Source organism: Eumetopias jubatus, unplaced genomic scaffold, assembly GCF_037043125.1.
Source record: "Eumetopias jubatus isolate StellerSeaLion01/CBP00866 unplaced genomic scaffold, mEumJub1_p1.0 scaffold_4, whole genome shotgun sequence".
NCBI lineage: Eukaryota > Metazoa > Chordata > Mammalia > Carnivora > Otariidae > Eumetopias > Eumetopias jubatus.
This window is the reverse complement of record NW_028274810.1, coordinates 49,471,027-49,485,508: the sequence shown is the minus strand read 5'-3', so window position 1 is coordinate 49,485,508 and position 14,482 is coordinate 49,471,027. Positions and strand designations below refer to the sequence as shown.

Below are 14,482 nucleotides of genomic sequence, written 5' to 3'. Positions count from 1 at the left end.
TTATCTTCTACTGATACGGTACTAGTGGCAGGAATATTGAGCACTTCTGAAGGGCCACTGAAGGTGACCATTGTACAGTCTCCCAAGTCTGAACAGTTTCTTCAATCACAAATGGAAAGTATATAAAATTTATGGACTTAGGCAAAATCTAAGTTCTCATGAGATTATCAAGATATGTGGTGTTTTGATCTCCTTATGTGAAACACAGCATACACAGAGCTTCATTCATCGGTTGGATTAAAAGGCACATTTTGAAAAGTCTAATACTGTGAAAAGTTTATTTGCATTAATTAACTCCTTGTTTTCACCATCATAAGAGATACATTTGCTTGTCCTTTTTGATCAGATAAAAGACATTTTGGAATGGATAATCTATTCTTTACGAAAGAAAAAGATAAGAGTTAAAAACAATCCCAAGTGCAAAAGTTTTCAGTAGTCTTCCTACCTCCAGTGTACCCCAGCAAAATAGTCACAGCTTTAAGGAAACTGACAAATCCCAAGCTGCAATTTACCATGTTTTCTCCACTAAGTTGTCTGTACGTGTGAAAAAAATCTGCAGTGTATTCCTGGGAAGTATACCATATTCCCATAAAGTAAGGGAGCCTACGAGCAACAGTGATCACCGCCGTTCAGCGTCTCACACCTCAAATAATCAGCGACAGGATAATTCAATCTCCAAGTCACATGATCAACAAGCATTCCCAAAATAATAGGGATCAACTTCTATTCAATAAACCTAATCTGGGTTTACCAACTCTTCCACAAAATTCAACAGACCCACATACGGTAGTAATTGGTCTTTGAATTTTTAACTATGATTACTTCATTATAAAATGTATTTAATAAAATGCCAACATATGCAATGTAGTATGTTTCAGCATGGAAGATGCAGCTTTAAAGATGTTTATTATAAAATTTTCTTATGGTTGATGCTTTGGATTTTTAAATAAATCATCTCTTCAATAAAAGTCTCTAAATTCAAATTATTTAAAATTCTGGAAAAAGTTTAAACTATTGGTCATTCTACAAAATTTGACAGATGCATTTTGACACATTTATCAGGATACATTTAAAAAAAACAGTTCTTTAGCTAAGCTCTTTAATACAACATAACATTTTGTGACTGTTATACATTATTCTCCCTATTTTCAGTCTTGGACCTTCAAACCATCTTGGAATAAATATGAAAGATTTTAAATGCAAAAATGAGTAATGCATGATTTCACTTTGGAGATTAAAATCAATAAATATTTTTTTGTGACTTAAAAAAATAAACAGTAGGAACTGTCAATCCTGTGTACATTTCTGGAATTTAGCTTGTAACAAATATATTCTGTTAGCATATAAAATGTTTTTACCTTACTTTGAAAGCATTAAATATGTAGGGATGTCCAAAATATGTGGGTTGCTTTTTTAAAACTGACATGAATGCATCCATATTCCATTAAAAACAAACAAAATAATCAGAATGATGTGCACTTACTAGGAAGCAAGTTTAAAAATTTGGAGTTTTTTAAAGTGCTGAGATTTGGAAGAGGAATATCTTTAAGCATGCTAACCATACCTTATCATGAACACAAAAAGGACTTTTGAACTTAAGTTTAGAAAAAAAAAATAGAGGTTCTATGAAAGGAAGATTAGTAACAAACATTTTCCATTGAAGAAAGAATTCAGGTAAAAACAAATAGCACCACAATGAATTGCACTAAGGTGCTAAAGGAGGTACCTTATTCCCTGCAGAGTGAACGCTCCCTCTGAAATGTATTGCAACATATAAATGCAATTGTTTAATGGTTACCATTTGGTTCATTCATCTACAGAAAACTGCATTCCTTCTAGTTCATTATATTGAACAAACATTCAAATTACTGAACTATACATAATGTTACATAGTTTACATTTTATGAAAACAAAGCTTGAAGGAATATTTATAAATGTCACCTTGAATATAAGATGACAAGTTTAAAAGGGCTTCATATCTCTTAAGACATTTAATTTATGTTAATGGTCCAGGAGTGTTATAGATATAGATATATTTATATGCATATATATTTCAACAAGAAGTGTAAAAATTTTTAAAAACAAATCACAGCACTTACAGCTGTTTTACATAAGAAGTACTCAGGGCATTAAGGTGTCAAACTATTACACTTATAATATGTATATTTTTAAAAAGACTGAAAATGGCACATCAGGAAACTTGCTGAAGTTCTTTTTAAAGGCCCATTTCATTATATCATATTACTGATGTGTCGATTCAATGTAATTCCCTTTTCTTCTCAGAACATTTGTCCCTTCTATTTGGATTTACAACTGGGGTCTCTGTATTCTCTTGCTTTCCTTGGTTAGATGAGATCATTTTCCATGTCAGTTAAAGATCAGGAAAACGGCTCGGGTCTTCCTTATAGTCATCAGGTATAGTAAAGATGGAGCCATCAAATTCATCATATCGAAACTCCTGAAAAGTCACAGTGGCTGTGATCGTAGGAAACACAGGAATATCTAGAGAACAATCAATGATAACATTGTAAAACAAAATGCTTATCTATTTACAGACCATAAATACTATTAGAGATATCCATATTCCTTAAAGTGTAAAAAAGCATTATTCAAGGACCTGACAAATCCTAATATATGTCCAATAGTGAGTGTGTCTATTTTGGAGAAGGGTTTTTTATTGGTGAAGAGAGAAAGACACCAAGACATCAAGAATCACATCAAAAAAACAAGTTCCCATTGCTTCCCAATCTTAAAATTATAATGCCAGATTCCACCAGTCTTTTTTGTTTTTCTTGGGCCAAAGAGACACATACATTTGTACTTTTTGCATTCTGACATCGTTTCTATTCATATTATAGCATATATACTATTCTGACTCTGAGCTGATTTATTTTCATTCTAAAGCAAGAGAAATACATCAATCCCTTTTGTTTTATAATACTAAATACAATCCATCACTTAAATATATGCGATAAAAAGTCTCATCAGAATTGGAGTAATATCATGCCAACACAGCCTAACATTTTTTTTACATAAAATACATTTCTTACTGAAATTATAGTGAAATCTGACATTAAAAATGGCCACTTTAATCACTCCTTAGTTTTATCCCTAATATGAGTTTTTAGAAAGAGCACAAATCAGAAAACTTGGATTCTGATTCCTATAAATCATTTAATTCATGGTTCTCAGGGATTTCACCTACAAAATAAACAACTGTAAAGCTTCCTTTAAAACCCTGAAATGATTCTATGGAAGCTAAGGTGAGTGTCTAGAATAGCAGTAAAGAGTAAATTAATTTTTACACGGCTAGTATTTTACTGCAGAAAGTAATATTCTTCTGAAAACACACACACACACACACACAAAATCTACATAAAGATTACAGAGTTCCCAGTTATTTCGGAGGGGGGCGGGAATCATCCATTTGTGCATATTAGTAACAAATGCTGTTCTAATTCAGGGGTCAGGAAAGTAAGGCCCATTGCCTGGCCTGTTTTTGTAAGGTCTATGAGCTAACAAAAGATCTTAACATTTTTTAATGGCTAAAAAAACACACACACAAAATAGTATTTCATGTGGCTAAAATTACATGAAGTTCAAACTCCAGTGTCCCTAAGTAAAGTTTATTCGAACACAGGATGCTATTCATTTACTTATTGTCTATGGCTGCTTTAGTTTTCCAACAAGAATTAAGTAGTTGTGACAGAAACCATATGGCCCGCAAAGCCTAAAATATTTACTATCCTTCAGAAAGTTAATGACCCATTTTAGGCATTGGAAACAAGGGAACAAAACAAGTGAACAAGAGGAAAAAAATCATGCATTTATGGAGATTATATTCTGGTTGGGAGACCTAGTAAAGAAGTAAAAAGTATATGTGACTAAGTATACAGACAGAAGTAAAGCATGGTAGAGTGAAAGGAGTTGTCAGTGTTGGGGTAAGAGCTCTTAACTGGGTGGTCGTTAAGAAAACCTCAATAAAGTGACCTTTCAGCAAAGACAGGAGGTATGCACCATACAGCTGTCTAGAGCAAAAAAATCCCAAGTAGAGGGAACAAGTACAAATGCCCTAAAAAAGAAAGTGTCTGGTGTATACTGGGAACAGTTAAGAGACCAGTGTGGCTAACAGCCAAGTGAAGGGAAGATGAACAGGAGAAGGGGTCAGGGGAGAGAGAGACCCTCAGATCACGTGGGGTTTAGATCAAAACGTCTTTGGCTATTTATTTCTCTGGATGAAATGGAAAACCAATGGAAGGCTGTGAGCAGAGTAGTAACATGCTTTGGCTTAAGTTTTAGCCGATGTAATGAGAGTACAATGTGGGCTGACAAGAGTTAAAACAGATGTGCTCCAGAAGGAGCAGCAAGACCGGCAGGAAAAAATCAAGAGAGAACTCTTATCAAAGAAGTCAGAGGAAATCTGAAGAAAAACTATCATTCGCTGGGACAAGGACTCTACAAAAACAGAGTCAAATCTTGGTAACAGAAAAGTATCCAGTAGATTTAACAATATGAATACCAATAATAAACATAGTAAGAGTGGAAGCGATAAAGAGAATGTGCAATGAGCAGCTGGGTTGTTTCTAGTTTGGGGCTATTACAAATCAATTTGACCCATAATGAGTGATCCAGTTTTCCCACATCTGCACAAACATTTGGTATTGTCACAAGTTTTATTTTAGCCATTTTGTTAGGTGTATAAAGTGATACTGTGGTTTTAATTTGCATTTCCCTAATGGTAATAATACTGAACATTGTTCATGTGCTTATTTTCCATTTATATATCCTCTTTGGTAAAATGTCTGTGTCTTTTGCTCTTTTCTAATGGGCCTGTTTGTTCTGTTATTGATGAGTTTTAAAAGTTATGTTTTCTTTCTTTTAATTGGTCTTTCACAGAGCAAACAGTCTTCACTTTTGATGAAGTCCAATTCGTTGATTTTTCTTTTTATAGATCATGCTTATGGTGTGAAGTCTAAGAAGTCTTTGCTTAAACCCATATCCCTAAGGCTTTTTCTGTTTATTTCCTATGTTATAGTTTTACATTTTACATTTAAATTCAAGTCTCTGTTCCATTTTCAATTAATTTCTATATAAACTGCAGGACTTAGGTAGAGGTTCCTTGTTTTGCCTTTGGATGCCTTTGGATGTCCAATTGCTCCAGCATCATTTGTTGAAAAGGCTATCTTTCCTCCACTGAACAGTTATTGCATCTTCATAAAAAATCAGTTGTGCATATTTATGAGGGTCTATCTCTGGATTCTCTGTTCTGTTATTTTGATTTATATGTTCATCCCTCAGCCTATACCACACATTCCTGATTACCATACCTATATAATAAATATTGAAATTGAGTAGACTACTCACATTTTATTCTTCATTTTCAAAATTGTTTTGGCTATTGTTGTGGGTTGAATTCTTTCCCTTCCAAGAAATATATGTTCTAGTCCTAACTTCTAGTACCTCAGAATGTGACCTTTTTTGCGGATAGGGTCTGCAATTTGCAGAAGTAATCAAGTTAAAAGTCATTATAGTGGTCCCTAATCCAATGGCCAGTGTCCTTACAAAAGGGGGGGAATTTGGAGACACACAGCAAGAACATCATGTGAAGATGAAGGCAAAGACTGGGGTGATTCTTCTATAAGCCAAGGAAAATCGTCAGAATCTATGGGAGAGGCATGGATAGCCTCAGAAGGCTGTGAGAAAGAGCTCAGATTTCTAATGAGAAAATAAATTTCTGTTGTTTAAGCCACTCAGTTTGTGGTATTCTGTTATGGCATTCCCATAAAACTAACACAGATATTCTAGATTCTTTGCCTTCCCAAGTAAATTTTAAAATAATCTTGTCTATATCTACAAAAAAAATATTACTGGGATTATGACAAGAACTGTGTTAAACCTGTATAGTAATTTGGGGAGAATTAACATCTTTCCTATGTTGAATTTTCCAATCAATGAGCATGGTATATCTCTCCATTTGTTTAGATCTTCTTTTCATTTCTTTCATTAGTGTTATACAATTTTCAACATACAAATATTGTACATGTTTAGTTAAAATTATGCCTAAGTATTTTTTTTTAGCAATTGTAAAAGTACTTAATATTTAAATTTTGGTATCTATGTGTTCAATGCTAGTACACAGAAATATACTATTGATTCTTATATGTTTAATTTGTATCCTGCCATCTTGCAGAACTCATTAAATCTAGTTTTTGGTAAAATCGTTGGGATTTCTACTTATAGAATCATGTCTCTTGCAAACAAAGGCTTTCTTTCTTTCTGCTCTGAATGCCTTTTTCTCCCCCCTTTCATTCCTTATTGTACTTATTATCCTTTTGATTTCTGCAGGGCCCGTAGTGCTAGCCCATTTCATTTTTTATATTAATAATTTGTGTTTTCTCCCTTTTTATCACTCTTGCTGCAAATTTGTTGATTTTATCAATCTTTTCAAAGAACCAGCTCTTTGCTTCATTGACGTTCTAGAATTGTTTTGTCTTTCCCTGATTTCTTTCTACTCTATTATTTTGTTCTTTCTGTTGGTTTTAGGTTTATTTTGCTCTTCTTTTCCTACTGTTGTCTAGTATGATTCTATTATGGTTGATTTTTTTACTCTTTTAGAACTATTGAGGTTTGTTTTATGGACCAGGATATGGCCTATCTTGGTATATCTTCCACAGGCACTTGAAAAGAATGTGTATTTAGCTAATGTTGGGTAAATGCAAATTAGGTGCTTTAGTTTATGGTGTTGTAAAGATATTGTATATCCATGCTGATTTTCTGTCTAGTTGTTATATCAACTGTCTCCAATTATAATTGTAGATTTTTCTTTCATTTCTTTGTTTTTGTTTTACCTGTCTTGTAGCTCTTTTGTTTGGTGCATATACATTTAGAATTGCTATTCTTCATGAATTGATCCTTTTATCATTATATAATATCCCTAGCTGTCTCTGGTAATTTTTTTGCTCTGAAATCTACTTTATCTAACATTAAGAGAGCTAGTCCTGTTATCCTTGATTAATGTTTAAATGAAACATCCTTTTCCATCCTTTTGCTTTCAATATCATATTTGAAGGAAGTTTCTTGGAGAGAATATATAGTTCGGTCATGTTTTTTAATCTGTTTTGCCTATTTCTACCTTTTAAATAGTCTATTTAGACTACTTACATTTAATGGAATTATTTACATATTAAGACTTAAGTCTGACATTTTATTTTTTTAAATGTCTCTGTTTTTCATTTCTTTGTTTTCTTTTCTTACCTTCCTGTAAGTTACTTGACTATTTTAGAATTTCATTTTCATTTCATTTATCTAGTGTTTTTGAATATACCTCTTTGTATAGCTTCTTTAGCTATATATTATATATATGTGTGTGTGTGTGTGTGTGTGTGTGTGTGTGCGCACGCGCACATAAAAAATTTATCATAGTCTTCTAGTGTCATTTTAGAAGTTCAAGTGAAGTAGAAAAACTCTGTCTCCCTTTATGTCTCTTCATCTTCTCTCCTTTACAAAAAAATTGCACACAGAAAGTAACAATGGAAATATAAAACTAGACTTTCAAGTAGCCTAGCTATGAAAAACAAAGATTAAAGGCAAGTGCTGGGTAGGGAAGAGTTAAAAGGGTTATTTTATTTAGTTGGTTGAATTTCAAAAGGAGAAAGACCTGAACAAAGCCCAATAGCTAAGAGAGAAAAAGCAGTAGAGAAGGGAGTTTGAAGATAAAAGAAAAATATGGGGAGACTTAAAGAGCAAGGTTCTTAAAAGAGATACAAGAACAGATCCATAGTACAAATGAAGAGATTATTCAAGCTAAGAAGAGGGGTACCACTTCCACTGAGATAGGAAAGATAAAGGAAAAGATGGGACTTGGGACAAAAAAGTCTCTGTGGGGGCTTGGGAGTAATAGGGAGGTCTCATTTCTGATTGTCTTTTTTTGTAACTAAGGAAGCAAAAATCATCTGCTTAGACTGTGGAAGGAAGTAGTGGGAGAAGCTGGGGACTGGTAAAAGAGGTTCAAATTTAGCCTTTGAGTAGAATGGAAGGAGAAGCAAAAAGAGAAAAGATTATTCATAATTAGCATTTAAAGCTCTGGCTGATTATGAAAACATAATTATCTTAACAACAGTTTCTAAATTTTTATAATTTTCCCTTCAATTGTATTTTTAAGCCTAAACACAGAAACAGAAATGGTGGATGATTAAACAGACCCAGGGCTAGAGTTTTACAGGGTTAATTCAAAAGAAGGACAAAAAGACAAAAGAAAGATAAATTCCCAATAACTTTAGTATGCAAGCAAAAGATTATCAATCCCTTGTTAAGAATGTGGTTCTACATTAGAGAAATGCCTGCAAAGAAGTATTGTAGACTTTCTCTTTCCTTTTCACATAATCAAAATATTTCTTTTGCATACAAATCTATATTGTATTGTGGGGTTTGACTGGGGTTTAGGACTTAAATAGATATTTTGGGACTTAAACAGATATGAATGCTGGGATAGTTTGAAACTCTCATATATTCAATCCCTGCCCACTATTTTAGTTTGGCACTTTAAATACAGTACCTAGAAGAGAGTCCAATGCTTCAACTATTTTCTGGTTATAGAAAATTACACTGGGATTTTAGCTTCTGCAGAAATGATAACATAATGATCCCGACCCATAACTCAAACACACATCTCTTGATTCCTTAGTTTTCAAATCATTTCTGGTGTTGTAAAGATAATTGTATATCCATGCTGATTTTCTTCAAGTAGACACCGGGTTTCCAGTACTTTTTCATCACAAAGGGAATCTACAGTGACATTCTGAAATGTTTTAAAATTCACTTTAACCCACAAAATGCTTATTGCCAAGTTTGTAAAGTTGAAAAGGTCATGTTTACTTTTTAGCAATGAAAGCATTATTTCTGTGAGAAAAGCATTCTGCCTAATTATTCTGAAATGTGGTTTCAGTAATATTGACTAAAAAATAAAATCCATCTGAGATTAAATAAAGGTTAATAAATTTACTATATATTTATTTTTCTCTCCCACTGGAATGTAAACACTAAGAGGGCAGACACTTTTACTGTCTCACTGCTAGAAAAGCATCTGGCAGACAGCAAGCACTGATTAAATATTTGGTGACATATTTAATACCATCCAAATAGAGTATGGGTGGTAGTAAAGGCTCTCCTCAAGCTTAATGCTAAATCTAAGCCTAAACTCCTAAAGAATCTTTTAATAGTCTCTTGTTCCCAGTTTTCTGATCTACTTAGATAAATATGCACAAAAATGGGAGCTTACTAGTAAGTTCTTAAAGATCATTGCTTAAGATGAAGTTAAGTTTAAACATTTAAGACTGAAAAATAAAATATATGAGTATTACTTTACCTATGAATAGTGACTGCTGATCCCAGAAACATCCCCACTGTTCAGAAACTCAAAAATCTGCTAAAAATTTGGGCTAAAATCCAGTCTCCCTATTTGACATTAGAAAACATTATCATAGTGCATTATGAGTTCATCCATATCCTCTCATATGAAATATTTGCATATCCCTTACATTTAACTTAAATCCAGTAGAATTAGAACTCCCACTGGGCACTTTACATATTTGGTAAAACATGAATCTTGATCCATGTAATCACAGAAAAACTTTATAAAAATCTAAGCAACTAGAAAATCATTTTCCTTCAAAACACATTGCTTATTGTTAGTAAATAGCTCCATATTTCTAATAGACACTGAAATTACATGTAAATTTTCTCTTACCTAGTTTTACAGGAAAGCCTGGAGGAAGCTTCATCTGAACAAATTCTCTAAGCTTGTTAAAGTGCTTGAAGGGAGCTATTACTTCCAAAACATTCAATAATCTGAAAAATGGAAGGAGAACAAAAAAGTTATCATTTTTCAAACTGATTTCTTTATATCCTTATGTTGTTTTATAACTACATGCGTCAAACCCAGTAGTATTGACTTCTAGACGTTAAGGATGAGGAAATGTCACCTCCTTCCTCCTGATTTTTTGTTTTATTACTGTGTTTACTGTGTTAAAGTTTACAACATTTACATTTGATTGTAAAGCCATAATTTCCACAGTTGTTTGATTTTAGGTTTGTATTTAAATGAAAAGGTTTATACCCATGTTCTTCCTGAAGTCTACACACTCCTGACTTCTTTAATTAGTCTCACTGGGTGGCTGAATTTCATGGTCAATTTTATATGTGTGAAGGGCTCTTACATTCTTTGTATTCCTTGATTTCTTACAGATTCCATAAATGAGTGTTTCTTTTTTGCATATTTAAAGGGAAATTTGGCTGGCATAAAATTTGTTTATGCTTCTTTCCTTCTGAATTATAACTTCATAATGTCTGCCAGAATTCAGTATTACATTAGCCTGTAACTTCTTTCATCTCTTAGTTGAATGGATTTCATTTTCAAGTAGTAGTATTTTTCTTTCAAAATGGACCCATATGGCTGCTATATTTTTGAATGCTTCTATGTTTTCTTCAATTGCCTTGATATCTAAATGACATCTTAGCCAGATATACTACCTGATCACATTTTCTTTGTCTCAGAAATGTAAAGATGTGAAAAAATGTAAAGCCAGGTTTTTACCTCTTTTTTGCCTGAATGCCTTTGGATTTCTTTATTAACAATCAAAGTCCAATAACTTAATCAGGATAATTTTATTGTTACTAATCATTCTTAAGATTTTTCTTAGAACCTAATGTTATGCTACAGATTCAGTTTTTCCTTACAGAGAAATTTTTACCCTACTTTGAATACTATTTTGGTTACATTTTGGAGGCTTTCTATATAAGTAGATCACCAATGATCCTTATGTTGAACCCTCTTTGTCCTCCATAAATACTGCTTCTCTAATTCCTTTAAACTTTTTTCATTAAATTCACTATGAGCTATCAAATTTTATTTTTCAGCCACATCTTTTGTGTTCATTGTTGTTTCTAATTTATTTGTTCTGCAACAGTGTTATTTAGTGCTTATTTCCTTAGCTTTATAATCTTTTCATTTCATTCTATTATCTTATCATCTCATCTAGAATGACCTAGTTTACTGATTTCACACTTCTTACGTTTTTCCATAGCATTTACAAGGAATTTTCTTCTGTTTTTGACCTATATTTTATTCTAGAATGAATATTTTGTCTGGCTCTTACACACTATGTTTCTTGTTTTTTTCCAGAAGGAATGTTATAAAGGCCACATTTTATAAACTCTAATGTACCCATTTTTTTCACATATTAACTGTGAAATTGGGATAACTCATAAAATTGATAGCATCTTACAATTAGCCACATTTTTCTTCTTTATTAGAACATAAAACTGGTGATTCTTGAGTCAGTTGGATCCAAGATAGGATGAATTATGCAGATTTGTAGGTATGGCTAAATGCCTTTCCCACATCTTCTTACAACTATCAATCTTCCTCTCTAATCTACGGATTGAGAGATGTATAGCTCATTCTACCCATTTTTCTAAATTCTGGTTACTGAGGAGTATGAGACATGTATATCTTTTGTAGAAAATATGAGTCCTTCTTTCTTCCATGATAATTAATTTTTAATATACTAGGCTAGATTAGAAGGGGAAGGAACTAAGAAGGAAAAATAGCCTGGTGCTTCAATTTATCCCCTACTTTAGAGAGAGCCTGAAGTTATAGTTCTGTCAGTCAGCTGCCCCTACCCACCACTCCCATTCCACCCATCTCTCCAAATTGGATTTTTTTTTTCAGAGGGAGAGGCAGACAGAAAGGGAGGGAGAAAATTTTAAGCAGGTTCCACACCCAGCGCAGAGTCTGACACAATGAGGGGCTCATTCTCATGATCCTAAGATCATGACCTGAGCTGAAATCAAGAGCGGATGCTTAACCAACTTAACCAACTGAGCCAATGCAGGTGCCCCACAAATTGGACTTTTTTAAATGAACATCTGATGAGTACAGGTTTGAAAGGATATATTCAAGATGTTCAGTACTGTTTACAATGGTGACAAACTACAATCAAAATGTTTATCAGTAGGGGGATGATAAAATAAAGGACAGTACATCAATACTACAAAACACCAAGGAAAGAAGAAAAAGAGATAAGAATGTAATTATTGTGAGAACTCCAAGATACACTCATTTTTAAAAGAAAAAATGAAACTCACAGAACAAAATGTAAACTATTCCTCAATCTTATTAAAAAAAAAAAAAAAGCCGGGGCGCCTGGGTGGCTCAGTCGTTAAGCATCTGCCTTCAGCTCAGGTCATGATCCCAGGGTCCTGGGATCGAGCCCCGCAACGGGCTCCCTGCTCAGCGGGAAGCCTGCTTCTGCCTCTCCCACTCCCCCTGCTTGTGTTCCCTCTCTCGCTGTGTCTCTCTGTCAAATAAATAAAATATTTTTTTTAATTAATTAAAAAAAGAAAGGCAAACACAGAAAAATCTAGACCAAAATACCCCACTTATTCACCTATTAACTATTAGTGAGGTAAAAGTAAACTCATTTTTATTCTATAAACTTCCATGCTGTTAGATTTTTTTATAATAAGCATGGATTTATTTACTACTTTTATAATTTTAAAAAACTATTCAAAAATTTATCTGGTTAAAAGAGTAAAAATGCTAGTAATCTGTGAAATAGAAATTATCTAGAAGGGTGCATGAACTATCAAATCAATGGCTATTTGCTTTTTCATTTCAAAGGACTCAAATGCAACACTCAGATGCAAATATTATTACAGCCTTTAGGGTTTCTTAGTTTCTTTCATAGACTCGTATAGTGAATAACAAACTTACGACTCTATTCCCAAGGGAAATTCCTGGCTCATGGCTATCGTGGCTTTAAATGTTTTCTTGCTCTCTTTGCACACCAGTTCTCTTCCCAGATGAGGAGCTCTAAAATGGGGAAAAAAACAAAAAATTAGGAAACCTTTTCTACATGCTACCATCTTCCTATGAAGAAACTGTCCTCTTCTAATAACATCATTAATAAATTAATTTTCCTTACTCTGTATAGAAATAAATTTAAATTATGCTAAAAGGACTTAAGACGTGTAAGAAACAAGATGGGGTAACAAAAAAAGAAAATAACATAAGCTAAAAGTTCAGAAAAAATGATCAAAGTCAACAAATTTCATATTAAATATAATTTTAATAATCACTTTTTAGGAATAAAGCAAATTTCTAGAAAAAGTAAACTTGAAAAATATTGTGTATCTCTAAAATCACTTATTCAATTCAATCTCTTTTACTGTCTATATTTCTTAGCACTGACCAGTAAGAAGTAAAGAATAAAAAATTCTATATAAACTATAGACTATTATAAGCTGGAAATATTTGGGAGAAGTTGGAAAAGTGTAATAATAATCCTTAAATATTAAAAAAAAAAAGTCATGACAACTTCTTCCTAATCATGGAAGTAGATAATATTTTATTCTCCACCAAAAGGAAAAAAGATTTCTATAAACAACTGTACCTTTTTTTTTTTAAAGATTTTATTTATTTATTTGACCGAGAGAGAGAGATAGCGAGAGCAGGAACACAAGCAGGGGGAGTGGGAGAGGGAGAAGCAGGCTCCCCGCGGAGCAGGGAGCCCGATGTGGGACTCGATCCCAGGGCCCTGGGGTCATGACCTGAGCTGAAGGCAGACGCTTAACGACTGAGCCACCCAGGGCTGGCTAGAAAAAAATCTATTTATTCATTCAAAATAAACCATTTGTTCACTCATCATCCTTTTATTCAATAAGTATTTACTACATACAAACCATGTAATGTAATAGATACTCTAGTAAGGATCAGTCATACATATAACATTAAGCAAGGTCTATGTAAGGATGATGAGAAGAGGTCTGGCACAGGCTGAAACAGACAGTGACAGGGGATGAGCTTAGGAAGGCAAAGAGTAGAAAAATAGTGAACAGCTTTACCCGCCATGCTAAAGACTGAGGATAATAACAAAATATAAAAGTTCACATATAATAGAAAAACTCCAGCAACTGCAGTGGGAAATTCCTCACATTGTATTTTCTTAGAATAATGTGCTGTTAAGTTTTTTGGGTTGTATAAAATGGCAGCAAGCATGTAAAAAGAAGGTTCCACAACTTATTCAAATGTAACTGGGGTTGCTTCTCTCCCTATCAAACTTAATCCATATATTACAAGATAAAAGAATTACTTCAGACAAAACTATACTAAAAATTCTTTCTAAAAAAATTTTACACCTAAATATTCACATTTTTACAAAGCGTTCTTTCTAAAAACCAGTGAACAAAAAAAAAAAAAACAGCAACAAAAAAACCCTACTTTCCAAAATAAAACAAAAAAACTTACTTTCCATTTTCAGCAGATATATATTCTTCCCAGGTAATAGTGTTCTGAGGAGGAGGGGTAAGGGACTGTCTTCGAACCGGCTGCCAAAAAATAAAAAAACAAAGAGCAAAAGAGAGGGAGAAAAAAAGGAAAATGACATATTTTTAAAGATATAAAAGCATGCAATAAACTATGTAA

At 33.1% G+C, this 14,482-nt stretch overlaps 1 protein-coding gene across 1 annotated transcript in view; it reads right to left on the bottom strand.

The window, feature by feature from the left end:
* Positions 1–261: 261 nt before the first annotated feature.
* Positions 262–14,482, bottom strand: part of ANKRD13C (ankyrin repeat domain 13C) — an 88,776-nt gene continuing 74,555 nt past the window's right edge. The window contains exons 10-13 of the mRNA XM_028102572.2: positions 14,306–14,385; positions 12,773–12,871; positions 9,746–9,846; positions 262–2,502 (exon numbers count right to left, since the gene is read on the bottom strand). Coding sequence (XP_027958373.1) covers positions 2,372–2,502; positions 9,746–9,846; positions 12,773–12,871; positions 14,306–14,385 — 411 coding nt within the window. The 3' untranslated portion in view covers positions 262–2,371. The remainder of the gene's footprint in view (positions 2,503–9,745; positions 9,847–12,772; positions 12,872–14,305; positions 14,386–14,482) is intronic.